This window comes from Scyliorhinus torazame, chromosome 5 (assembly GCF_047496885.1).
Source record: "Scyliorhinus torazame isolate Kashiwa2021f chromosome 5, sScyTor2.1, whole genome shotgun sequence".
In the NCBI taxonomy this organism is placed as follows: domain Eukaryota; kingdom Metazoa; phylum Chordata; class Chondrichthyes; order Carcharhiniformes; family Scyliorhinidae; genus Scyliorhinus; species Scyliorhinus torazame.
The window spans coordinates 160011557-160039444 of record NC_092711.1 but is presented as its reverse complement, the minus strand read 5'-3'; the positions used below and the strand labels follow the sequence as shown (position 1 = coordinate 160039444).

General features: G+C 47.4%; 2 protein-coding genes and 1 long non-coding RNA gene across 5 annotated transcripts; 1 reads left to right on the top strand and 2 right to left on the bottom strand.

Annotated features, from left to right (window-relative positions):
- Positions 1-368: 368 nt before the first annotated feature.
- LOC140422197 (uncharacterized) lies at positions 369-8334 on the bottom strand. Of its 3 annotated transcripts, XM_072507226.1 has the most exons (3): positions 8163-8334; positions 7464-7648; positions 369-3265 (listed from the first exon to the last, which is right to left on the bottom strand). In XM_072507226.1, the coding sequence occupies exon 3, from the start codon at positions 2924-2926 to the stop codon at positions 2252-2254; it is 675 nt and encodes a 224-aa protein (XP_072363327.1). In that variant the 5' UTR covers positions 2927-3265; positions 7464-7648; positions 8163-8334; the 3' UTR covers positions 369-2251. The 3 variants fall into 3 exon arrangements, with proteins under 3 accessions (XP_072363327.1, XP_072363325.1, XP_072363328.1); XM_072507224.1 differs by lacking the exon at positions 7464-7648; XM_072507227.1 differs by lacking the exon at positions 7464-7648 and having other exon boundaries at positions 369-3254.
- On the top strand, positions 8307-21468 carry LOC140422196 (uncharacterized). Its single transcript, XM_072507223.1, has 2 exons — positions 8307-8613; positions 14731-21468. Exon 2 carries the CDS (start codon positions 15090-15092, stop codon positions 15834-15836), a length of 747 nt encoding a protein of 248 aa, XP_072363324.1. The 5' UTR covers positions 8307-8613; positions 14731-15089; the 3' UTR covers positions 15837-21468.
- Positions 20395-27790, bottom strand: LOC140422201 (uncharacterized). The gene is made up of 3 exons (XR_011947302.1): positions 27672-27790; positions 23703-24032; positions 20395-20862 (listed from the first exon to the last, which is right to left on the bottom strand). It is a non-coding gene; the product is annotated as an uncharacterized lncRNA (long non-coding RNA).
- Between the last annotated feature and the right edge of the window lie 98 nt (positions 27791-27888).

Below are 27888 nucleotides of genomic sequence, written 5' to 3'. Positions count from 1 at the left end.
TAACCAACCTTCTAACCATGCTGATATGTTGCCCCCCCCCCCATCCTTAGCTCTTAATATGTGTAATAACCTTTGATGTGACATCCTGGGGAATATTTTCTGGAAACCTAGATAAACAGGTTCCCCTTTATTGACATCCCTTGTTACTTCCTGAAAAAGACTCTATAAATTAGTCAATCCCGATTGACTCTCTGAACCACATTTTCAAACATTGTGTCAAAAGAAAAATAAAATCTCCTCTCACCCTCTGGCTCCTTTGCAATTAGCTTAAGAGAGACTCACTTTCAGTTAAAGAGCCTGTCAACCTCTTTCACCCACTTTCCCCAAAGTGAATGAAGTTAAGCAGAAAAATACCACCAAAAATCAAATATTTTCAATGAACCAAGTTTATTAATGAAATAGAACATGGTTTTAAATAATATCGGAACATTACTTGTGGATCAAAGACAACCAGAGTAAAGAGTAACCATGAAAGGATGTTTACAATATTCAGGACCCAAATGTTTCTCTTTGGTTCCTCTGTAGCCTGTTCCTGTGACTCCCCACTTTGGACACATGCACTGAACCCTGGGTTCAAGACACCATCAGCCCTGATCATCCCCATCCCTTGATTTCCCAGTCAGTCCTCTATTAGTGTGACACCCATGGCAGATTCCCAACTGGGGCACAGGCCCTGTTCTTCTCAGCTAAATTCAGCCCTCAGCTCAGTTGCCTGGCTGTCATTGACACGATCAATAACGAGACAGAAAGGTGCCCGAGGCTCAAATGGGAGACAAAACTTGTGGATTGGGATCTCTGTAAAGATCAGTAACTTCAAAACAAAAATCAAATCCCCAGTCAACAAATTAAAGGACCACATGACAGGACATAAGGTTTTATAACTTTACTGCAACAAACAAACTAGAAGCAACATTAACTAAATATTATTTTTGTAGGAAACCTACACCTTAAAAGTATCAGTCCAAAGTGATTCCTGAGGGTTCAGTTCTTCTCTTTTCCCAATCTGGCAGCCTTTAACTCCAGAACAGTCTTTCACAGTGAAAGATTGGCGAGCTACCAGAAAACTGAGACTAACCATAAATAGGTCATTATTTGGTTGGCAAGATGTAACGAGTGGTGTGTCACAGGGATCAGTGCTGGGGAGTCAATCTTTTACAATTTATATCAATGACTTGGATGATGGGACTGAAGATATGGTCATTTAAGTTTGCTGATGATGCAGGCAAAAAGGAAAAGGAGGTGGTGTTGCACTGATAAGGGACGGCATCAGTACATTAATAAGGGAGGATCTCAGATCAGGAATACAAAATGTGAAATCTGTTTGGGTGGAGTCAAGGAACAGCATGGGACGGGTTTGGTGCCAGAGGCACAGTGCTGCCACTCACCCCGAGGAGGTTGTACAGTTTTTTACAGCACTGTTGGCCTGTCTGGACGGTGTTGCTCACGGAGGTTACTGCCTTTGCCACCTGCACCCAGGCACGATGAATGGTGGCAGCTGGCAGCCTCCTTCCCGGGCCGCGGTACTGGGTTGCCCGCCTCTCCTCCATGGCGTCCAGCAGGGTCTCAAGCTCGGTGTCGTAAAGCGGAGTGCCACTCTCCTCACTGCCATCTTGTTGGCTGGGATGATGGTGGGGAGTGAAGTGTGTTTGTGCAGCTGCAGCTTGTCAGCCTCCTGAGTGTCAATCGTGAATCCGGCAAATCTGCCACGTTTCTCATTGGAATGGACTGTGTTCCCTGTGGTGCCAATCTCTTTCAGTTCCTCCTGCACACTAGTCCCTTGTTCTCCAGTGTTTTTAGGACAATTTCCGTATCTTCCTCTGTGAAGACAGGCACACATTGTTTAGTTTCTCTGCCATTTCCTTATTCCCCATTATAAACTCTCCTGTCTGCCTGGAATGGACCCACATTGGTCTTTGCTAATCTTTTCCTTTTCACATTCCTATAGGAGCTTTTCCTGTCGGTTTTTATGTTTCTCGCCAGTTTGCTCTCATTCTATTTTCTCTTCATCAGTTCCTTGGTCCTTCTTTGATGAATTCTAAAACAAGTTCCCAATCCTCAGACTCACTACTATTTTGGCCACTTTATGAGCCTCTTCCTTTGATCTAATGGAATCTTTAACTTTTCTTGTTAGCCACAGGTTGCATCACTTTTCCTGTCTCAGAATCCCTGAGAGAGAGAAAGAGAAGAGAGAACGAAATGCAGTCCTGGATGTAATTGAAGCAGAAACAATAACAGCAGAATCCATCACTAATCAATTGTGAACTTGTTGGTGTCTCAGCAGGGACGAGGAAACATAGAATCCCTTCCCACACTGAGAGCAGGTGAACGGCTTCTCCCCAGTGTGAACTCGCTGATGTTTCTGCAGGCTGCTTGACTGAGTGAATCCGTTCCCACACTGAGAGCAGGTGAATGGTCTCTCCCCAGTGTGAACTCGCTGGTGTCTCTGCAGGCTGCTTGAGTCAGTGAATCCCTTCCCACAATGAGAGCAAGTGAATGGTCTCTCCCCAGTGTGAACTCGCTGGTGTCTCTGCAGGCTGCTTGAGTCAATAAATCCCTTCCCATAATGAGAGCAAGTGAATGGTCTCTCCCCAGTGTGAATTCGCTGGTGTGACTTCAGGCTGAATAACGTAGTGAATCCCTTCTCACACTGAGAGCAGGTGAACGGCCTCTCCCCAGTGTGAACTCGCTGGTGCGACTTCAGGCTGAATAACGTAGTGAATCCCTTCTCACACTGAGAGCAGGTGAACGGCCTCTCCCGAGTGTGAATTCGTTGGTGTGACTTCAGGTGGGATAATTGACTAAACCCCTTCCCACACGGAGAGCAGATGAATGGTCTTTCCCCAGTGTGACTGCGTCGGTGAATTTCCAGCACAGATGGGACTCTGTATCCCTTCCCACAGTCCCCACATTTCCACGGTTTCTCCATGTTTTGGGTCTCCTCGTGTCTCTCCAGGTTGGACAATCAGTTGAAGCCTCGTCCACACACAGAACACGTGTACGGTCTCGCCCCGCTGTGAATGGTGCAATGGTTTTTCAGATTATGTAACTGGTTAAAGCTCTTTCCACAGTCAGTGCTCTGGAACACTCTCACTCGGGCGTGTGTGTCTCGGGGCTTTTCCAGTCACACTGATGGTTAAACTTTGTTGAAGTCAACAGGTCTGGCAAACATTTCTCCTAGTTTTAATGATCGATGAACCGAGTGACGCTGTCAGATCCAGACGTGATGTTTGAGATTTCTGTCTGTAAATCCTCTCCTTTTAACATCCTGTAAAAGGAGTTTACAAAAGACATCAGAGTCAGTACAGGACAGAAATTCAGAACAGATTATTTTAATTTCTCTGGAACATTCTTTTCTCTCTCGTTCCCCAAAAGCTGTAAATCTCCATCCCACACACTCTCCCTCCATTCTCACTCTGCTGTCTCTAATATTCACCCTCCCAATTCTCCTGAAGGTGCTGATTCAGGCTGATTGACAGATCCCTGCTCACTGCTTCCTGTCCAGGTCACAGATCATAACAAATAGGAGCTGCAGTCGGCCATTCAGCCCATCAAGCCGACTCGACCATTCAATGGGATCATTGGCCGATTGACCTCAGCACCATTTTTCCACACTATCCCCCATATCCCTCGATATCTTCAATATCGAGACACCTATCACTCTCGGTCTAAAAATACTTGATGCTGAGGCTCCACAGTCCTCTGGGGTAGAGAATCCCAAAGTTTCACCACATTGTCTTTAAATTCATTGCCGGGGCAGCACGGTGGCGCAGTGGTTAGAACTGCTGCCCCTCAGTGCCGAGGACCTGGGTTTGATGCCAGCCCCGGGTCACTGTCCATGTGGAGTCTGCACATTCTCCCTAGGCCAGCGTGGGTCTCACCCCCACAATGTAAAACGATGTGCAGGGTCGGTGAATTGGCCACGCTAAATTGCCCCTTAATTGGAAAAAAAGAATTGGGTACTCTAAATTTATTTATTTTGAAGGACAACTAAGTTTTGCAGCCAGAGGTGTAATTAAAGCATCATAAAAAGTGTGGGCTAATGGAATGTTGTTTGGATGAAGGGGATTCCCTGTGGAGTTAATTAGATTGCAGCTTGGTAAGATGGTATCAGTACTGGGAGGAGCCACGGTTTTAGGCTTTTTGCAGCAAAGCAGTCTTTTAGTTGAGAATTAGTTCAAGATGTGAGCAGAGGTCAAGCATCTCAGTTCAATTGAAAATATATGTCTGTCGCTAGATGAGCAGTTTCTTTCCAAGCAGTTCAGAAGAGTGTCGTTAGAAGGTGAGCTGAAACAAGCTGAAACAGCTTCCCAAGTTTCTTCATGGTTCTGACAGGTTTGAGATCTTGTCTTTAAAGCGGTGACACAAGATCTCTCTTTCTCAAAGAACATCTGTGTAAAGCAGGTATTGCTGAGGGCTAACTGTGTTTAACGGTGGATTGAGAGCTGAGATGTGTTTTTGCTGTTTGAGTGGGAATAAAGGTAGCAGTTAAGGGTTACTGTATTCACTGTATTGATTAGCATTGTTTAAGGGCTAATTGTCAGCTGTTTTCTGGTGTGATGTTATATATTTGAATATTGTGTCAATAATAAAGTTTGTTTTCACATAGCATGGCCCCATTTTGTGTGAAATCACTCCTGGAGTGAGGTATCCTTTCCTCACAGTCTGACAAAACACAAATAAAATATTGGGGTTTGTGCCCAGTATCCGAGCCACTGTTGGGGTCTGGTCCGGGATCATAACCATGAGAAGGTGGGCTATGTGGATGGTTAGAGAACTTTGTACCCGAGGAGCAGAGATTTTACCTTCTTTCTAGCCCCCAGCAATGTCAGACTAGAATCGACAACCTTTTTTGTGCCGAGGACGATCCTACACCTGGTGTCCACTTGCACCACAGGGATCATCGTAATCGCAGACCTTCCCCTGGAGTTTTTGCTCGAGGGCTCACCCCCAGGTCGAGAATGTGGAGGTTTGGAGCCTCCCTGAGTTCATTTATTATGCACTTTCGGGACGAGTTTGAGTTCTTCATTTTGGTTAACTCGACTCCTTGTATTTCCTTCTCCATTTTGTTGGAGACATTTACGGTTTATGCTCGGGGGCTGATCATTTCTTACACTGCTAATAAAAGGTGCAGGATGCTGGAGAACCAGCAGCCTCTGGAGGCTTGTTTGGCGATGGTGGAAGAGAATCATATGGAGGGCCCGAGTAAGCTACTGCTGAAGGAGGTTAACGCAGCAAGAGTGGCTTTGAACTCCCTATTTACTCAGCAAGCCGAGAAAAGTTGAAAGTTAGTGAGATCGAAGTTGTACGAGTTTGGGAATAAGCCGAGCAAATACTTGGCCTGTTTGACAAAGGACCTTCGTTCTGCAGCCTAGGGGCAGCATGGTGGCACAAGTGGATAACACTGTGGCTTCACAGCGCCAGGGTCCCAGGTTCGATTCCCTGCTGGGACATTGTCTGTGCTGAGTCTGCACGTTCTCCCCGTGTCTGCTTGGGTTTCCTCGGGTGCTCCAATTTACTCCCACAGTCCAAAGACGTGCCGGTTAGGTGGATTAGCCATGATACATTGCCCTTCGTGACCAAAAAGGTTAGGAGGGGTTATTGAGTTACGGGGATAGGGTGGAAGTGAGGGCTTAAGTGGGTCGGTGCAGACTCAATGGGCTGAATGGCCTCCTTCTGCACTGTTTGGTCTATGTCTATGTCAAACCAGCTGTCTAGCCCACTGAGCTAAACCAGCCCAAACCGATCAATGACGGCTTTATGGGGCCAACTTTCCACAGCTGATGGTGACTATTAGGTGGGACCTTGCCCGGTGGTCGGCTCTTCCGATTTCATGGTGAGGGAGGATCCCCTTCATTAAAATGTGTTGCCCAGACTGTTGTACCCTCTGCAGATGCTGTCTATACTACTGTCAACCAGAGTTGTTAGGGAAATTAATCAAATCAGGGCAGGACCTACTCAGTTAATGGTAGGGAGTTGGGGAGAGTTACAGAACAAAGAGATCTAGGAGTACAGGTTCATAGCTCCTTGAAGGTGGAGTCGCAGGTGGACAGGGTGGTGAAGAAGGTATTCAGTATGCTCAGTTTTATTGGTTAGAATATTGAATACCGGAGTCGGGATGTCTTATTGAAATTGGACAAGACATTGGTAAGACCGGACATGGAATACTGTGTTCAGTTCTGGTCACCTTATTATAGAAAGAATAATGTTAAACACGAAAGAGTGCAAAGAAATTTACCAGGATGCTGCGAGGACTTGATGGTCTGAGTTATAAGGAGAGGCTGGGACTTTTTTCCCTGGAGTGTAGGAGGTTTGGTGTGATCTTATAGAGGTCTATAAAATAATGAGGAGCATAGATAAGGAAGATAGCCAACATTTTTTCCCCCGAGGTAGAGGAGTCTAGAACTAGAGGGCATAGGTTTAAGGTGAGAGGAGATACAAAAGAGACCAAAGGGGAAAATTCTTCACACAGAGGGTGGTGAACTTCTGGAATGGGCTGCCAGAGGCAGTGTAGAGGCAGGTACAAATTTGTCCTTTAAAAAGCAGTTAGATAGTTACATGGGCAGGGTGGGTATAGAGGGATATGGGCCAAATGCTGGCAAGTGGGACTAGCTTAGTGATAGAAACTGGGCGGCATGGACAAGCTGGGCCGAAGGGCCTGGTTCCATGCTGTAAACATCTATAACTCTACCTGGAACAAAATGTTTGTTCAGCTCCAATCACCAAGATAAGGGAGGGTATGGTCTTCCGAAAATCAGGCTTCATCAATTGGCCTCTCGTCTTCGGTTCATAAGGGATTGGGTTAGGATGGAGCCAACATTCATCTGGCTCAATACAGAAGCAGACCAGTCAGTTCTCTCTCGATCCAAAACCAGCATAGGCTGATTATGAAATGCATCTCCATGCAATTTTTAATGTCCGTGATTCATTCTGAGTCTTATGCATTGGGTAAAGGATGGGACTCTTACATTTGACTGACTTGCTCCTCCTGGCTTTCCATGAGTGAATTCAATTCAACTTAGGCCGGGAGTAGGGCACAGTGATTAGTGCTGCTACCTCAGCGCCGGGGACCCAGGTTCAATCCCAGCCTTGGGTGGCTGTCTGTGTGGAGTTTGCATATTCTCCTCGTGTCTTCGTGTGTTTCCTCCGGGTGCTCCGGTTTCCTCCCACTGTCCAAAGATGAGCAGTGAAAGTGGATTGGTCACGCTAATTTGCCCCTTAGTATCAAAGATGTGTAGGTTAGGTGGGTTGACCATGATCAATGCAACGGGTTACGAGGATAGGATGGGGAATGGGCCTCAGTGAAATGCTTTTTCTGCGACTCAGTGCAGACTTGAAGGGGCGAATGGCCTTTTGCACTATAGTTCTATGTTATCCGTGTTGTGTTATTCATTTTAATTTGATTATGCTGTTAGTCTGCTTGTAATATTTTGGGGTTTACAAACTGAATTGTTATATAATCTTACCCTCTTTCCCCACTCACGACTTTAACCTGTAAACTGGTTCTTCAATTAATCTGGCATTTCATCTCGAGGCTCTGCTCCCTCAAATATCCTGTTCCAAATTAATTCTGCAATGTGTTGCTTAGATGTATGTTGGCAATATCTCTTGTTCCGCTCTGTACCCATTTGCCACGATTTTTTCTGTTACTCTGTTGCATTCATTGTTTAAAAATGATTTAAAACAAAACAATTTATTAAAAATCTGTCCAACTCATCTGTGAATATATTCAATGACTCCACACCCCACTGGTCCCTGTGGAAGAGAAATCCAGAGACTAATAACCCTCCAAGGGAAGAGATGACTGGATTGCACTTTATCGCAGAACCATAAATAATATATCTGATGTGTACCATATAAGACATGCCTGTCTGCTGACATTTAAGGGGACAGTAAATTAATACCAATCACCTGGAGAAACTAGCCCTTTATTGTGAATATTAGGAAAGAGACCATCCTTTTAGCCAGACAAATAAATGTGTGAAGCTGAGGGAGCAAAGGATGTCAATGTCTTTGAGAGAAAGAAGAGACCTGGGCCAAGCTTTGCAGAGTCTGCGCCCTCCCTGGATTCACTTCCTTTCCCTTCAGTTGCTACAAGTGACCAATTGAAGGTGAGAATGAGAAAAGAAATGGAAAGGGGGGAGAAAAGAAATTGTTTTACTCACAGATGTTGGCGACAAAAACAAGTTTTCAGTCTGTGTGAGGCCCCAGTTTTGCTCATTGTCCAGCTTCCGCATTCAGAAAACGGGAAACTAATTGGATGGTGGAAGAGTCCTTCCGGTTCACCAACTCTTCCCATTGGTCAACAACTTTCCTCCGCCTCACTCATTGTTTCCCCTCCTCGAGACAAGGTTTCCAGGCAACCGGCTGCGGCCAGAACAAGAAGTCTCTCGGTGATTCCCCTCTCCCCACCCCGGGACTGAGCATGTCTGAGGGAGAGCAGAGATTGCGCATGTGCGAGGGAAAGCTCACCCTTGACCTTCCTGCTGAGGCGTTGACCAATGGGAAGGGTTGGATGACCGGAAGGACTCTGGTCCTCCAAGGCAATCCGCGCGGGCTTTGTGTGAATGGAGCTTGGACGTCACAGACTGAACCTTCCTCCTGTCTCCAACATCTGTGAGTAACTCTTTTATTGTCGTCACAATTATTACAGAAACCAATTTACAAGGCTCCAGGCCTCATTACACTTCAAATTGACGATTAAACACACGTCAAATTGATGATTAAACAGTCACTTTACACAAAACAGCTGCAAGGCACAAGGCCCAATTACATTTCACAATAACGTTGGAACAGTCATTGAACACAAATAGCTGCAAGGCACAGGGCCGAAATACGTTTCCAGATACCAATTAACCAGTCACTTATCACAACCAGCCACAAGGCACAGGCCCTACACATAGTTCAAGTAACAATCGAACAGTCGCATCACACGAACAGTCGTGAGGCACAAGGCCTCTAAACCAAACGACCATTCGAAAGAAAAAAGGAACAAAAAAACCACAAGACACAAGTACATTTCGAGGTGACGACCTCTAAACACATAAGACAAGCAGTCGCGAGGCACAAGGCCCCGATACAATACGGCCGCTTCGGAAACAAGTATGACCCACAGGGCCTCGATACATTTTAACAGTGTCATATCAAACCCAATCATCAGGCACCAGGCCTCAATTCACCCCAGAAAAGATTTAACAGGATAGAATCAATCACCGAACACTAATCCCCGCTCACCCACCCCCGTTCACCCCGCCCTGCAGCCGACACCCTGGGGGAAAGGCCCCTCCTCGCTAAGAGCACAGACCACCGGAGAGCCAGACCCGGGCGCGGCGGAGGAGAGAGGGTTCCTCCCTCCTGGACCCCGCCCAAAGGCTCGGGACCATTAGGAGGGAGAGCAGTTTCGCACCAACTAGCGTTCCACCACAATTACTAATTACCATTTCAAGGAAACCCAAAATGAGTTGAATGTCATAGGCTGCTAAAGAAAACGAAGGCCCTTAGTACTCATAGAAAAGTCCATAAAAAAAAAAGAGTCCACTAATTTTGCACGTTCCACATCATGACCCCAGCGCTCCAGCCGAAATTTCACAAGGAACAACATGTCCTCAAAGTCCTCCAATGGCAGCGGCCAGAGTCGCTCCAATGTTGGCAACAGTCGACAACAGGGAAGAAAGTCCCAGAGTCAGTCCCAACCGCCCACAGGGCGTCCGGGGGGGCCAAACCCCCGGAGACCCCAGGAACGGCAGCAACCCACCCCGGGCTGCAGGCCGCGGGCCGCCCATCGGGTATCCACTCCCGGTTCCGACCCGCCGCTTCCAGCAGCCTATCCAGCTGCCATCCTTCCTCCATTCCTTCGTCCTCCATTGGGCGAACTCAAACCCGCCGACAGCAAACCTCGCAGTCCGAAGCAGCGTCTCCGCAGCTCAAACGCTGACTTGAAACACGACTGGTCGCAGTACTCCGAAACCGGTCTTCTCCCCTTCCCTCGGGGACCAGGAGCAATGGGCGCCGAGTTGCTGTTTCACCCCATCCAGGAAGCTCCCAGAGGCGGCCTGCCTTTCGAATCGGCCCGGGGGCGGACACCAAGCTCGCACACAACCGCCCAAGCCTCCTCCACTTTTCACCCCAGGAGTTTGGACAGTGTCGGCGTAGCTCCCACAATCCCCCACGCTGGGGAACCCGCTCTATCCGCCACACGGGCAGGTGATCAGGTACTGCGCATGTCCAAGGGTGAGGGGAAGCTGCACATGTGTGGAGGAAAGCCCAGCCCTGACCTTCCTGTGAGGTGTTGGCTAATGGATAGAGTTAGGACCGGAAGGACGCTGGTCCTCCAATCAGCGCGGGCTTTATGTGAAAGGAGATTGGGCTTCACACAGACTGAAACATCCTCCTGTGTCTCCAACATCTGTGAGTACCTCTTTTAATGTCGTCACAATTTTCAACACAGACTCATTTACAGGGCACAAGGCCCAATTACACTTCACATTAACGATTCAACAGTCACTGAACACGAAACAGCTGCAAGGCACAAGGCCCAATTACACTTCACATTAACGATTAAACGATCACTGACCACAAAACAGCTGCGAGGCGCCAGGCCCAATTACATTTCACGACAACGTTGTAACAGTCATTGAACACAAACAGCTGCAAAGCGCAGGGCCGAGATACATTTCCAAATACCAATTAACCAGTCATTTATCACAACCAGCCGCAAGGCACAGGCCCTACGTGTAGTTCAGGTAACAATCAAACAGGTTCATAACTCGAACAGTCGTAAGGCACAAGGCCATGAAACCAAACGACTGTTTTAAAAGTAAAAAGAAACAAGGAGACACAAAGCACAATTACATCGAGGCATCAACCTCCAAACACATACACAAGCAGTCGCGAGGCACAAGGCCCCGAAACCATACGACCACTCCAAAATAAAGTAAAGAAAAGAGAAATAAAACCCAAAAGTACAACACACGACACAGGCACGTTTCAAGGTAACGACTCTAAACACAAAAGACAAGCAGTCGCGAGGCACAAGGCCCCGATACAATACGGCCGCTCCAGTTACAAATATGACCCACAGGGCCTCAATTCTTTTTAACAGTATCATATCAAAACCCAATCACCAGGCACCAGGCCTTAATTTACCCCAGAAATGGTTTAACGGGGTAGAATCCATCACCGAACACTAATCCCTGCTCACCCACCCCCGTTCGCCCCGCCCTGCCGCCGACACCCCGGGGGAAAGGCCCCCCCTTGGCTGAGAGCACAGACCCCCCGGAGAGCCAGACCCGGGCGCGGTGGAGGAGAGAGGGTTCCCCTCTCCTGGACCCGCCCGAGGGCACAGGACCATTCGGAGGGAGAGCAGTTCTGCACTAACCAGCGTTCCACCACAATTACTAAATACCATTCCGGAGGACCGAAATGTGTTAAATGTTATAGGCTACTAAATAAAACAAAAGCAAGGAAAACAAGAAAGCAAATCCCTCATTATACATAGAAAAAGTCTGCAGAAAAAGTCCATTAATTTTGCAAGTTCCATAACACAGCACCGGCGCTCTTGCCGAAATTTCACGAGGAACAACATGTCCTCAAAGTCCTCCAATGGCAGCAGCCAGAGTCGCTCCAATGTTGGCAACAGTCGACAACGGGGAGGAAAGTCCCAGAGTCAGTCCCAACCGCCCACAGGGCGTCCAGGGGGGCCGAACCCCCGGAGACCCCAGGAACGGCAGCAACCCACCCCGGGCTGCAGGCCGCGGGCCGCCCATCGGGTATCCACTCCCGGTTCCGACCCGCCGCTTCCAGCAGCCAATCCAGCTGCCATCCTTCCTCCATTCCTTCGTCCTCCATTGGGCGAACTCAAAACCGCCGACAGTAAACCTCGCAGTCCGAAGCAGCGTCTCCGCAGCTCAACCGCTGACTTGAAACACGACTGGTCTCAGTACTCCGAAACCGGTCTTCTCCCCTTCCCTCAGGGACCAGGAGCAATGGGCGCCGAGTTGCTGTTTCACCCCATCCAGGAAGCTCCCAGAGGCGGCCTGCCTTTCGAATCGGCCCGGGGGCGGACACCAAGCTCGCACACAACCGCCCAAGCCTCCTCCACTTTTCACCCCAGGAGTTTGGACAGTGTCGGCCTTAGCTCCCACAATCCCCCGCGCTGGGGAACCCGCTCTATCCGCCGCACGGGCGGGTGATCAGGTACTGCGCATGTCCAAGGGTGAGGGGAAGCTGCGCATGTGTGGAGGAAAGCCCAGCCCCTGACCTTCCTGTGAGGTGTTGGCTAATGGATAGAGTTAGAACCGGAAGGACGCTGGTCCTCCAATCAGCGCGGGCTTTATGTGAAAGGAGATTGGGCTTCACACAGACTGAAATGTCCTCCTGTCTCCAACATCTGTGAGTAAAACACTTTCTTTTCTCCCCCTGTCCATTTCTTGTCTCATTCTCACCTTCAATTGGTCACTTGCAGCAACTGAAGGGAAAGGAAGTCAATCCAGGGAGGGTGCAGACTCTGAAAAGCTTGGCCCAGGTCTCTCTCTCTGAAAGACATTGACATCCTTTGCTCCCTCAGCTTGACACATTTATTTGTCTGGCTAAAATGATGGTCTCTTTCCTAATGTTCACATTTAAAGGGCTGGTTTCCCCAGGAGATGGCTGACATTAAAGGGAACAGTAAACAGGACAAACCAAACCAATTACTTTCCTGTCGGAATACTCTCCACCATCAGCAAAGTGATGGAAGGGGTCATTAACAGCGCTATCAAGTGGTACTTACTCAGCAAAACCTGCTCACGGACGCTCAGTTTGGGTTCCACCAGGGTCACTCAGCTCCTGTCCTCATTCCAGCCTTGGTTCAATCATGGACAAAAGAGGTGAATGCCAGAGGTGAGAGTGACTGCCCTTGGTATCAGGGCAGCATTTGACCGACTATGGCATCAAGGAGCCCCAGCTAAACTGGAGTCAGTGGGAATCGGGGGAAACTCTCCGCTGGTTGGAGTCATACCTGGCACAAAAAAAGATGGTTGTAGTGGTTGGAGGTCAATCATCTCAGCTGCAGGAGTTCCTCAGGGCACACTCCTAGGCCCAACCATCTTTAGCTGCTTCATCAATGACCTACCTTTCATCATAAGGCCAGAAGTGGGGATGTTTGTGGATGACTGCACAATCTTTAGCACCATTCATGACTCCAGATAATGAAGCAGTCCATGTCCAAATGCAGCATGTCCTGCACAGTATCCAGATGTTGGCTGATAAGTGGCAAATCACATTTGTGCTTCACAAGTGCCAGGCAACGACCATCTCCTACCAAGGAGGATCTAACCACTGCCCCTTGACATTAGCATTGGTGAATCCTCCACAACCAACATCCTGAGGGTTATCATTGATCAGAAACTGAACTGGACTAGCCATATTAATATGGTGGCCACCAGGGCAGGCCAAAGGCTACAGCGGCTAACGCACCTCCTGACCCCCAAAGCCTCTCCACCATCTACAAGGCACAAGTCAGGCATGTAACAGAATAATCACTACTTGCCTGGTTGAGTGCAGCTCCAACATGCTGCTCTACACCATCCAGAACAAAGCAGCCCGCTTGACTGCTCCACATTCCATGAATATTCAAACACTCCACCACCGACGAACAGTGGCAGCCGTGTATACCATCTACAAGATACACTGCAGTAACTCACCAAGGTTCCTCCGACAGCACCTTCCAAACCCACAACCACTACTATCTAGAAGGCCAAGAGCAGCAGATAGTTGAGAACCCCACTACCTGGAGGTTCTCCTCCAAGTCACTCACCAGACAGACTTGGAAATATATCGCCCTTCCTTCATTGTTGCTGGGGCGACATCCTGTAACTCCTTCCCTGACAGCACAGGGTGTGTACCTACAACTCAAGGACTGCAGCGGTTCAAGAAGGCAACTCATCACCACCTTCTGAAGGGCAACTAGGGATGGGCAATAAATGCTGGCTGAACCAGCGACTCCCACATCCCGTAAATGAATTTAAAAAAATGTTATATTGCACAGAGATATATCTAGTGTTATATAGAATGTATTAGATATATTATTGATGGTTCTGTAATGAAATACATGTATTATTAGTTCTACCTACATTATATATTTCCAGTGATACAGTCATTGCAGCACTTATGGAATCCATTTGGGAACTCAAGTCAATGCCGACTCTCTGTACAGCAATCCAGTCAGTGCCATTCCCCCTCGATATCCCTGTTCCCCTGAAAGCTTATTTTCTTCATATATTATTTTGAATTATTGATCATCTCGACTTCCACAACGCTTGTGGGCAGTGAGTTCCCTGTCATGACCACTCCATGACTAAATAAAGTTCTTCCTCAGAATTTCCCTATCTCTAATCAGTAAATGTATTTATATGGAGATTCTCTACTCTTGTACAGGTTTTAGTGAGTTTAGATTTGTTGATCAGCACCTTCAGGAAAATTGGGAGGGAAAGTAAGTGAATATAGGTCTCTCTGTCCAGGGTAGGAAGCAGTGAGCTTGGATTTGTCAATCAGCCTGAATCGGCACCTTCAGGAGAATTGGGAGGGGGAATATTAGCTACAGCAGAGTGAGAATGGAGGGAGAGTGTGTGGGATTGAGATTTAGAGCATTTCAGGGAAAGAGAGAGGAAAGAATGTTCGATAGAAACTAGAATTGTCTGTTCTGAGTTTCTATCCTGTACTAACAATGATTACTGTTGTAAAATCTGTTTGCAGGAAGTTCGAACAAGAGGAGTTTGAGGCCGAGCTCTCAAACTAAATATCACGTCAAGAACTGACTGAGTCACTCAATTCTTGGGATCATTGGCCTTTGAATCTAGTAGGAGAAATGTTTGTCTATTCTGTCTGCTTCAAGAGATTTTAAACATCAGTGTGTCTGGAAAAGCACTGAGACACACACACACACCCGTGTGAGACTGTTACAGAGCACTGACTGTGGAAAGAACTTTAACCAGTGACACAGCCTGAACAAATACTACACCATTCACAGAAGGGAGAGACTGTACATGTGTTCTGTGTGTGGCCGAGTCTTCAACTGATCATCCAACGTGGTGAGACGCAAGATCACCCGGACCATGGAGAAACCATGGAAATGTGAGGATTGTGGGAAGGGATTCAGAGCCCCGTGCGAGCTGGAAAGTCATCAACGCAGTCACACTGGAGAGAGGCCTTTCACCTGCTCTCAGTGTGAAAAGGGATTCACTGAAATGGGCAACCTGCGGAAACACGAACGAGTTCACACTGGAGAGAGGCCTTTCACCTGCCCTCAGTGTGAAAAGGGATTCACTGACATTAGCAGCCTGCGGACACACGAACGAGTTCACACTGGAGAGAGGCCTTTCACCTGCCCTCAGTGTGAAAAGGGATTCACTAACATTGGCAACCTGCGGCAACACGAACGAGTTCACACTGGGGAGAGGCCTTTCACCTGCCCTCAGTGTGAAAAGAGATTCAATTATATTGGCAACCTGCGGAAACACGAACGAGTTCACACTGGAGAGAGGCCTTTCACCTGCTCTCAGTGTGAAAAGAGATTCAATGTCATTGGCAGCCTGCGGCAACACGAACGAGTTCACACTGGGGAGAGGCCATTCACCTGCTCTCAGTGTGAAAAGGGATTCACTAACATTGGCCACCTGCGGAGACACGAACGAGTTCACACTGGAGAGAGGCCTTTCACCTGCTCTCAGTGTGAAAAGAGATTCAATTATATTGGCAACCTGCGGAAACACGAACGAGTTCACACTGGAGAGAGGCCTTTCACCTGCTCTCAATGTGAAAAGAGATTCACTAACATTGGCCACCTGCGGAGGCACGAATGAGTTCACACCGGGAAGATGCCATTCACCTGCTCTGACTGTGGGAAGGGATTCTTTCAGTTGTCCGACCTGCAGAGTCACCAGAGAGTTCACACCGGGGAGAAGCCGTTCATCTGCACTGTGTGTGATAAGGGATTTGCTCATTCATCCCACCTGCTGAAACACAATGTCAATCACACCAAGAGCAGGCCCTTTAAATGCTCTGACTGCAAGAGGGGTTTCAAAAGCTCTCAGCTACTGATGTCCCACCAGCGCTTTCACTCTGAGGAGAGACCGTTCAGCTGCTCTCATTGCACAAAGAGCTTTAGTACCTCATCCAACTTGCGGAGACACCAGCGAGGTCACACTGGGGAGAGCCCGTTCACCTCGCCGACTGGGAAAAGATTCACTCGGTCATCACTTGCTGAGCCACAACGTCACTCACACCAATGAGAGACCCTTTTAAATGCTCCGACTGTGGGAGTGGGTTTCAAAGCTCTTGGGTACTGATGGAACACCAGTGCATTCACACTGAGGAGAGACCGCTCAGCTCCTCTCACTGCGACAAAGAGGTTTCAAACATCATCCACATTGCGGAGACATCAGCGAGTTCACACTGGAAAGAAGCCATTCACCTGCTCTCACTGGGGAGGGATTCACTCAGTCGTCCAACACGCTGAGACACCAAAGGGTTCACAAGTGATGATGGGTTAGATTCTGCTGTTATTCCTGCTGTTAATCACATCCAGGACTGAACCTGGAGTGGGTGGAGGGATTTGTCTCCTCGTCAACACCTGGTGCTCGGATGTGGCGACCCTGGGGAACTACTGATCCCTGGACCTGGAATACCTGACTGTGAAGTGCCATCCATACGGCCTTCCATGGAGTTCACTTCTGCCATCATCACGGCGGTCTACATCCCACCCCAGGCGGAAGTGAAGAAGGCGCTTGATGAATTGTAACCGCTATAAATAACAATGAAACAGAATACCTGGCGGCCTTGTTCATCGTGGCCGGGGACTTTAACCAGGCCAACCTCAAGTGTGTACTGCCAAAATTCCACCAACACATCTCCTGTCCCGACAGGGGCCCCAACATCCTTGACCATTGCCACACAAACATCAAGGGCGCCTGATGATCCATCCCCTGACCGCACTTCGGAAAATCGGACCACAAGATGGCGCTCCTTCTCTCGGCGTACAAGCAGAAACTTGAACGGGAAAATCCGGTTAAGAAGGTTGTGCAAATGCTGGTCTGAGGCAAAAGAGCTCCTACGTGACTGGTCCATATTCAAGAACTCGGCAGTTAGCCGAAACGAGTATGCCAGCACCATCACAGGCTTCATCAGCAAGTGTGTAGAAGATTGTGTGTCAAAGAAGGTAGTACGTACGTTACCCAACCAGAAACCATGGCTTAATCGGGAGATTCACTCCCGACTGGTCTGAGGCGTTCAAGTCAGGCAACCCTGACCTGTACAAAAAAATCTAGGTACAACCTCTGCAAAGCCAACAGGGATACCAAGAGACAACAGAAGAGTTGTCCAGACTAAGCGAGAATCATGGACTCTCATCGATTGTGGCAAGGCGTAAACAACATAATGCGCTAAAAAGCAAAGCCGAGTAGAATCTTTAGCAACAGTGCTTCCCCTTCCCAACAAACGCAATGCATTCTATGCTTATTTCGAGCAGGAAACCAACAAACCTTTGTCATCTGCCCCAGCAGCCTTGGACACGCCCATGCCCACCGTCACAGCCTCCAAAGTCAGATTGGCCTTCTTGAAAGTGAAGCCTCGGAAAGCGACAGGTCCTGACGGGAGTCCCTGCCATGCACCCAGATCATGTGCGGACATCCTCAACCTTTCCCTCCTCCGTTCTGAGGTTCCCACCTGCTTCAAGAAGACCACCATCATACCGGTGCCAAAGAAGAACCAGGCAACGTGCCTCAATGACATCGATCATTATGAAATGCTTAGACCACAGCTGGAGTAATGTGTGCAGTTTTACTTAGGAAAGGTATTGCCACAGAGGAACAGCAACAAAGTTTGACCAGACTTGTCCCGGGTATGGCAGGACTGTCCTATGAAAGCAGATGGGGGAAACTAGGCCTCTTTTCTCTAGAGTTCCAAGGAATGAGAGGGGATTTCATTGAAACTTACAAAATCCACAAAGGAATAGACAGGGTGGGTGCAGGTGAGAGGTTTCCCCTGGTTGGAGAGTCTGGAACCAGGGGACACAATTTCAAACTAAGGGAGAAGCCACTTAGGACGGGTCTCTGAGGAGACATTTCTTTACTCCTCGGGTTGTGAATCTTTGGAATTCTCTACCCCAGAGGGCTGTGGAAGCTCAGTCACTGAGTGTGTTTCAAGCAGAGACTGACAGATTTCTTTTTTTTTTGTTTAATAAATTATTTTCTTCTAATTAAGGGGCAGTGGAGCGTGGCCAATTCACCAATGCTGCACATCAAGTTCGGTTGTGGATCTGAGACCCACAAGGCACTAGGAGAATGTGCAAACTCCACATGGACAGTGACCCAGGGCCAGGATCGAACGCAGGTTCTTGGTGCCGTGAGGCAACAGTGCTAACCACTGGGCAACCGTGCCACGCAACTGACAGATTTCTAAATATCAATAACCCATATGGATATGGAGATAGTGTGGGGAAAAAGACATTGAATCATAGGATCATAGTATTTACAGGGCAGAAGGAGGCCATTTGGCCCATTGAGTCTGCACCGGCCCTTGGAAAGAGCACCCGACCAAAGTCCACACCCCCACCCTATCGCCGTAACCCAGTAACCCCACCCAACCTTTTTGGACATTAAGGGCATTTTAGCATGGCCAATTCACCTAACCTGCACATCTTTGGACTGTGGGAGGAAACCCACTCAGACACCTGGAGAAAGTGCAAACTCCGCACAGATAGTAACCCAAGCCGGGAATCGGACCTGGGACCCGGGAGCTGTGAAGCAACTGTGCTAACCAGTGTGCTACCATGAAATGGATGATCAGCCATGATCGTATTGAATGGCGGCGCAGGATCGATGGGCTGAATGGCCAACTCCTGCTCTGATGCTCCAATGGTATAAAGATCGGTAGGAAAGTAAACTGTGAAGAGGACATAAGGAGACTACAAAGGATAGAGGTAGGTTATGTGAGTGGGAAAAGATCTGCCAAATGGAGAATAATGTGAGAAAATGAGAAATTGTCCATGTTGCCAGAAGAATAAAACAGTTTCTGATCTGAATAGTGAGAGATTGTAGAGCTCTGAGACTCCGAGGTATCTGGGTGTCCAAGAGCATGAATCACAAAAAGGGAATTGAATACAAAAGTAGGGAGGTTGTGCTTCAGTTATACAGGACATTGATGAGTCCACATCTGGAGCACTGTGTATAGTCTTGCTCTCATTTAAGGAAGGATGTAAATGTGTTGGAAGCAGTTCAGAGAAGGTTTACTGGACTCGTACCTGGAATTGGAGGCTGGTCTTATGAGGAATGATTGGACGGGCTGGGCTTGTGTCCGATGGAGTTTAGGTGACTTGATTGAACCGTATCAGATCCTGAGGGGCCTTGACAGGGTGGATGTGGAAAGGATGTTTCCTCTTGTGGGAGAATCTAGAAATTGGAGTCACTTTAAAAGTAACAACTTGCCTATTTAAGGCAGAGGAGAACTTTTTTCTCTCAGAGTTGGGAGTCTTTGGAACTCTCTTCCTCAAAGGGCAGTGGAAGCAGAGTCTTTGAATATTTTGAAGAATGAGTTGAATAGATTCTTGATAAGCAAGGGGGTGAATGGTTATCGGGGGGAATGTGGAATTGAGGTTACAATCAGATCAACTTATTAAATGGTGGAGCAGGCTTGAGGGGCCGAGTGGCCTACTCCAGCTCCTAATTTGTATGTTATCACATCCTATATAATAGATTGTAGCATTTTACCTCCAACTGATGTCAAGCTAATGGGTCTGTGGTTCCCCGTTTTCTCTCTCACTCCTTAAATAGTGTGGTTACATTTACTACCTTCCAATCTGCAGGAACCATTCCAGAATCTATAGAATTTTGAAAGATGATCACCAATGTACCCACTATCTCTCCAGCCGCCTCTTTCAACACTCTGGGATGGAGAGCATCAGCTTTTGGGGATTTATTAACTTTCAACCACATTAATTTCTCCAGTATTACTTTCTCACTAATACTAATCTCTTTCAGTTCCTCGTGCTCACTGGTCCCTTGGTTCTCTAGTGTTTTAGGACAATTTCTGTATCTTCCTCTGTGAAGACAGACACACATTGTTTAGTTTCGCTGAAATTTCCTTATTCCCCATCATAAACCCTTCTGTCTCTGCCTGGAATGGACCCACATTGGTCTTTGCGAATCTTTTCCTTTTCACATTTTATAGGAACTTTTCCAATCGTTTTTTTATGTTTCTAGCCAGTTTGCTCTCGTCTTCTATTTTCTCTTTATGAGTTTCTTGATCCTCCTTTGTAAATACTAAAACAAGTTTCCAATCCTCAGGGTTACACTTATTTTGGCAACTATATGAGTGATAAGATCTCTTATTTTATCTTCAAAAATGAGCCCAAGATCTGGTTGATTGGAGGTGTCCAAAAATACAACTTTATTGCTAATTATCCACCTCAATTCTCTTACATAAAAATAATTCAAAATTCAGATCAAATAATACGTCAAAACATAACAAAGAGAGTTAAACAAAAACATTGGGGAAACACGGTAGCATTGTGGATAGCACAATTGCTTCGCCGCTCCAGGGTCCCAGGTTCAATTCCGGCTTGGGCCACTGTCTGTGCGGAGTCTGCACATCCTCCCCGTGTCTGCGTGGGTTTCCTTCGGATGCTCCGGTTTCCTCCCACAGTCCAAAGATGTGCAGGTTAGGTGGATTGGCCAGGATAAATTGCCCTTAGTGTCCAAAATTGCCCTTAGTGTTGGGTGGGGTTACTGGATTATGGGGATAGGGTGAAGGTGTTGACCTTGGGTAGGGTGCTCTTTCCAAGAGCCGGTGCAGACTCGATGGGCCGAATGGACTCCTTCTGCACTGTTAATTCTATGAAATAAGAAAATATTAGGAAATCAATAGATGGTTCAGAATTTCTTAAAGCATGAATATAGAACAAACTTTAGTCATGAAACTATTCTTAAAGAAATTCTTATCAATGGTCTAACCCCTTATTGGTTTCAAATTCTCAGCTGAGGCTTCCTGATTTAATCAGAAAACTCTGTCACTTGGAGCATGATTTGTTATCCAGGCATTGGTCTTTACTGAAGATTCATTAATGTCTATCAAGTTAATTAAATGTCTACATGCTCCCGCCACGTGTACCAATCCTCTGAAGATAAGGCGTTCTGCATTAACCTTGCTTGTTGCTAAGGCTTTGCTACATTTTGTAAATGTTTCTGTTGCTGAGGCTGCGATACGTTTTCATTGCTAGATGTATTTGTAGAACAATGTTTTATTCATGACGAGGGCTTTTATGCAACTTTTCTTGAAACTGTGTTAGATTCTGACACATATTAAGTTGCTGTACAGCAATTCTCATATTTTTATCTGAAACAATTTCTGCCTGTATGTATACTGAATTTAAGAATTATACTGCATTGATTCTTCAAGGTACCAATAAATCAGTGAAGCAATAAATCTGTAATCTATCAATGAGCCTCTTCCTTTGACCTAATGGAATCTTTAATGTTTCTTGATAGTCACGGTTGCGTCACTTTTCCTGTTGGATTTTTGTTTCTTAAAGGAATCTATATTTTATGTAAATATGTGATAATTCCTTAAATGCGATTGCCTGTGTTTCATTACACATTTATTGTATGTTCCCAATCAACTTGCCCCTCATAGCTTGACAGTTTCCTTCTGAGACAGAACCATGTAACCACCATAGCCTATCTTCATCTGAACTGCATGCATTGGGGTTCCAAACAGAAACAGGAACTATCTGTCATCTACCTTCCAAACACCCTTTCACTCTGTGATCCTTATGAAATTTGCCACAAGGCTCAAGAGCATCAGTCATGAGAAGGCCAGTCCAGCAGAAAGAAACCCTCCGACCCTCCCCATTGACCAACTGACAGAATGAACACAATGCAGTCCTGGATGTAATTGAGAGCAGAAACAATAACAACAGAATCCAACCCCTGTAATCAATTGTGACCATGTTGGTGTCTCAGCAAGTTCGAGAAAGCACAGAATCCCTTCTCACACTGAGAGCAGGTGAACGGCTTCTCCCCAGCGTGAACTCGCTGGTGCCTCCGCAGTGTGGATGATTCACAGAATCCCTTCCCACAGTGAGAGCAGATGAATGGCCTCCCCAGTGTGAACCCACTGGTGCCTCTGCAGGCTGGATAATTGAGTGAATCCATTCCCACACCGAAAGCAGGTGAACGGTCTCTCCCCAGTGTGAACTCACTGGTGTGTCTGCAGGGTGAATGACTGACTGAATCCTTTCCCACAAAGAGAGCAGCTGAATGGTCTCAGCCAAGTGTGAATGCGCCAATGAGCTTCCAGTACAAATAGGCACTGCAGTTGACCATTTGGCCCATTGAATTTGCTCAACCCTGTAATAAGCTCAATGGCCGATCTAGCTCAGCACCATTTCCCTTAGTGACTTCAACATCTCGAAACCTATCAACTCGATCTGGAAAATACTTGATGACTTGAGGCTCCACAGTCCTCTGGAGCAGAGAATTCCAAAGCTTCACCACATCCTGGAGTGAAGAATTCGCTCCTCATCTTAACTTTCAGTCCATTTTCCTACCTGTTCCCCGTGCCCCTCAACTCCCTCGTCAATCAGAATTCTGTCTAACTTCACGGCGCCAAGGACCCAGGTTCAATCCCGGCCCCAGGACACTGCGTTTGGAGTTTGCACAGTCTCTCCGTGTCTGTGTGGGTCTCATCCCCACAGCCCAAAGATGTGCAGGGTTGGTGGATTGGCCATTCTAAATTGGCCCTTAATTGGAAAAAACATGAATTGGGTACCTTAAATGAAAAAATTATGTTTTGGCGAGGGAGGGGGGGTGGGGGGGGGTCACAATCAAATCCAGTGACTACCCACATATACTTTGTGTCAGGTTGGTGTCAATGTCCACCCCCTCACTTTTCATCCGAGTCTCAGGAGGTTGGAGACTGCTCCGGACAAGTAATGGCGGACGCAGCTCCCACAATCCTCCCATGCTGGAGAAACTGCTTTATCCCAGATGGGTGGGTGGTCTGGAACTGCACATGTCCAAGGGAGAGGGACCCTTAATTGAAAAAAAGACTGGGCACGTATAATAAAACAAATAATTCTGTCTAGCTTATTCTTGAATATATTCAATGACTCCCAGACTCCACTGGACCCTGGGGGAAACAAATTCCAGAGATTAACAACCCTCTGAGATAAGAGATTACTGAAAATATATAACATGGTTGCAGTACAATATTAAAAGACTAGAAATAATAATAAATGTACTTTACAGGTCCAGATGGAGCAGGTTAAAGAGGTGTGAATTGTCTCAAGCCAGGACAGTTGGTAGGATTTCGCAAGCCCAGGCCAGATGGTGGGGGGTGAATGTAATGCGACATGAATCCAAGGTCTTGGTTGAGGCTGTACTCATGTGTGCGGAACCTAGCTATAAGTTTCTGCTTGGCGATTCTGCATTGTTGGGTTGCAAAATCCTATCGACTCTCCTGGCTTGAGACAATTCACATCTCTTTAACCTGTGATTATCCCTCTCTCCAGTTGCTCTGTCTGGACCTGTAAAGACTTAATTACCTGCAAAGACTCTCATTCAACAGTATCGTCTTGCATCATTGACTTTATCTATCTATATGTTTCTGGAACCCACCTCTTCATTCACCTGAGGAAGGAGCTGTGCTCTGAAAGTTAGTGATTCGAAACAAACCTGTTGGACTTTTAACGTGGTGTTGTGAGACTTCTTACTTTTACTTTAACACGATCAATAATCACACTCCATGGTTACGTTGCAGAAATTGTCACTCAATTCTCCTGGAACCAGCCCAATGTGATTCTTCATTCCTGTGTTTACTGCCATTGTGTTCCTTTGCCTGACTGGCAACCCTTAACCCCAGAGGTGTCTTGCTGTGATGGTTCTCCGGATTGGATTGGATTTGTTTATTGTCACGTGTACCGTATTCAGGTCCCGATAAACCAAGTGACTCTTCCAAATCCTGAAGTGATGTTTGTTTTTTTCTGCAAATCTTCATCTAATATCCTGTAAGATGCAAGTTGAGAACAGACAATTCTAGTTTCTATAAAACATTCTTTCCTTTCTCATTCTCCAAAAGCTGTAAATTTCCACCCAACACACTCTCCCTCCATTCTCACTCTACAGTATGTAATATTTATCTTCTCTAATCCTCCCAAATCTCGAAAGGTGCTGCTTCAGGCTGATTCACAGATCCATGCTCACTGCTTCCTGTCCTGGACAGAGGCCTGAAAATCTCCATGCAGGCTGCCAGACAGGAATATGTCTATAATACCAAACTCAAAATGTGTGCAACATACAAACTTCCTTTCGCTTCAGTTGCTGCAAGTCACCAAAGTCCCCTCAGAATGAGAAAAGAAATGGAAAGGTAAAGTAGAGTTGGAGAGGCTACTCCCTCTTAATAATAATCGGGGGCAGCACAGTGGCGCAGTGGGTTAGCACTGCGGCCTCACAGCACCGAGGTCCCAGATTTGATTCCGGCTTTCGGACACTGTGTGGAGTTTGCACATTCTCCCCGTGTTTGTGATGGTTTTGTCCCCACAACCAAAAAGATGTGCAAACTAGGTGGATTGGCCATGCAAAATTGCCCCTTAATTGGGGAAAAAAATGAATTGGGTACCCTAAAATTTTTAAATAATAATCTTTATTATTGTCACAAGTCGGCTTACATTAACACTGCAATGGGGCGGTACGGTGACGCAGTGGTTAGCTCTGCCGCCTCACGGCGCCAAGGTCCCAGGTTAGATTCTGGATCGGGGTCACTGTCCGTGTGGAGTTTGCACATTCTCTCTGTGTTTGCCTGGGTTTTGTCCACACAACCCACAGTTGTGCAGGGTAGGTGGATTGAACACGCTAAATTGCCCCTTAATTTTAAAAGATGAATTGGGTAATCTATATTTAAAAAAAAACACTGCAATGAAGTTACTGTGAAACTCCCCTAGTCACCACATTCGGCGCCCGTTAGGGTACACAGAAGGAGAATTCAGAATGTTCAATTCACCAAACGCACGTCTTTCAGGCATTCTAGATGGGCAGCCTGGTAGCCCAGTGGTTAGCACCGTTGCTTCACATCTCCAGGGTCCCAGGTTCGATTCCGGCTTCGGTCACTGTCTGTGGAAATCTGCATGTTCTCCCCGTGTCAGCGTAGGTTTCGTACGGGTGCTCCAGTTTCCTCCCACAGTGCAAAGATGTGCAGGTTAGGAGGATTGACCATGATAAATTGCCCTTAGTGTCCAAAATGGTTAGGTGGAAGTTCCGGTGGCGGCTAATGAGGAGTAAGTCGCACACTTGGTGGCTCTCAATCCAGTCGGACTTTTTCCCTGACTTTTTTGTACTTTTGAGTGCTAGTTTGGAAGGCATAGGCACTCAGGCACTGACTCCAGACACAGGTGTATGGAATTAAGAAGCAGAAAGAATCGCAAACAGTTGAAGAAGTGGGCAAACAAGGGCAGTGTACAAGCTGCTGCTGAGGACAATATGGCCGGCGTCCGGACCGCGGTGCAGACAGCCCAGCCAACGACGGAGCATCTGTTGAAGGTCATTCAAGAGTGCTTTACTGTTTTGCAGCGGAACAGTTTAGACCTGATTCAGAAGGACATCGAGGGCTTGAGCATAGGCTGGATGCCCAGGATCGTACGATCCAGAAGTTGGAAAAGGCGCTGGAGGAGCAGGAGGATAACCAAAATGGTGGTGGAAGCGGAGATAGAGAGGCTGAAGGACCAACAAAAAAGGCTTCTGGAGAAGGTAGAGGACCTGGAAAATAGGTCGCATCAGCAGAATTTGAGAATCGTTGGTCTCCCGGAGGGGGCTGAGGGAGACGGTGCCGCGATGTGGCGGGCATGTTCCAGAAGCTGTTGGGAGATGATGACTTCCCGCGCCCGGTGGAAGTGGACAGGGCGCACAGGGCGCTGGTGAGGCAGTCGCGAGAGGTGCCCCCCCTCCCCCGAGCGATGGTGGCCCGGTTTCACAGGTTCCTGGACAAGGAGCGGGTGCGACAGTGGGCTAAGCGTACGCGGAGCTGCCATTGGAATAACAGTGCCATGCGCATCTACCAGGACCTGAGCGTGGAGGTGACCAGAAGAAGGGCAGGCTACAGGCAAGTCAAAGAGATTCTGTTTAAGAAGCAGGTGAAGTTTGGGCTGCTGTATCCGGCTCACCTGTGGATCACACACGAGGGACGGCACCATTACTTTGAGGAGCCCGAGGATGCGATGGACTTCGCCAAGAGAGGAGGGCTGGTGCCGAACTGAGGACTTTGTGGACATGGGTTAATAAGACACTGGGCGATGTTTTCACTCATCGGGGGGGGGGGCGGCGGGGGCGGGGCAGGTGGATGAATACTTCTTACACTGCAAATAAGAGGTGCAGGTGTTGGAGAACCAGCGCTGTCTGGAGGTTTGTTTGGCGAAGGCCGAGGAGAATTATAAGGAGGCCCGAGTAAGCTATTGCTGAAGGAGGTTAACGCAGCAAGACTCCCTATTTGCTCAGCAGGTTGAGAAAAGTTGAAAGATTGCGAGGCAGAAGTTGTACGAGTTTGGGAGTAACCCGAGCAAATACAAAGGCCGACTTTGGAGCGAATTTCTCTGTGCGGCTTGGCAAAGGGAAAAGGGTCACAAAGACGGAGGAAATAAACAGGAATTTCGGGAATTCTATGCAGGATTATACAAGTCTGAGCAGTCTGGTGATGTATTGGCAGTGTGGAGCATTATTTATTTTCCTTGAATCTCCCGGAAGCCTCAGAAAGCCAGCATGAGGCTCTTAATGCTACTCTTTCTAGGGAAGCGATGTCAAAGACCATGGAGGAGCTTCAGCCAGGTAAAGCGCTGGGACCACATGGCTGTGGGTGTGGGTTTTATAGGGGATTTGAGGTTTACTGTTGGAACTATTTGTGGGTTTGTATTATCACTTTGACTCAAGTATGCTGCCATTGACTCTTTCTGAGGCTTATGTCTGTTTGATTCTGAAGCGGACAAGGATCGAGGTAGCGCATCTCTTATCAGCCAATCTATCTTTTGAATGTTGACTTGAAACTGCTATCTAAAGTTTTGGTGAGAAAGCTGGAGGGCATCCTTCCAACAATCAATTTATTTTTTAAATTTAGAGTACCCAATTCATTTTTTCTAATTTAGGGACAATTTAGCTTGGCCAATCCACCTCCCCTGCATATCTTTGGGTTGTGGGGGTGAAACCCACACAAACACGGGGAGAATGTGCAAACTCCACACGGACAGTGACCCACAGCCGCGATGAAACCTGGGACCTCGGCACTGTGAGGCAGCAGTGCTAATCACTGCACTACCGTGCTGCCCTCCATCTGACAATCATGAGGGAGGACCAGTCTGACCTCGCTCTGAATCACTAACCAGCTGAGCTAAATTGGCTCCTAATTATATTACAAGCTGGGCAGCGGCAGGGTTCATGAATGTCGTATTTGGGCTTCTGAGAAGATCTCGACAAATAAATGTGTCGAGCTGAGGGAGCAAAGGATGTCAATGTCTTTAAGAGAGAGAGACCTGGGCCAAGCTTTGCAGAGTCTGCACCCTCCCTGGATTCACTTCCTTTCCCTTCAGTTGCTGCAAGTGACCAATTGAAGGTGAGAATGAGAAACGAAATGGAAAGAGGGAGAAAAGAAAATGTTTTACTCACAGATGTTGGAGACGGGAGGAAGTTTGCGTCCTTGTGAAGTTCAATCGAGCAGTCACACAAAGCCCGCGCTGATTAGCTGGAGGACCATCCTTCTGGTCCTCCAACTCTTGCCATTGGTCAATACCTCAGGTAAAAGGTCAGAAGGCGGGCTACCCTTTACACATGCGCATCCTCCCCTCTCCCTTGGACATGCGCAGTCGTGGGCAGGGGGAGATCA

Bases quoted from the DNA above. Each gene is read 5' to 3' on its own strand.
- LOC140422196 (XM_072507223.1), top strand. From the start codon at position 15,090: ATGGAGAAACCATGGAAATGTGAGGATTGTGGGAAGGGATTCAGAGCC.
- LOC140422197 (XM_072507226.1), bottom strand. From the start codon at position 2,926: ATGGAGAAACCGTGGAAATGTGGGGACTGTGGGAAGGGATACAGAGTC.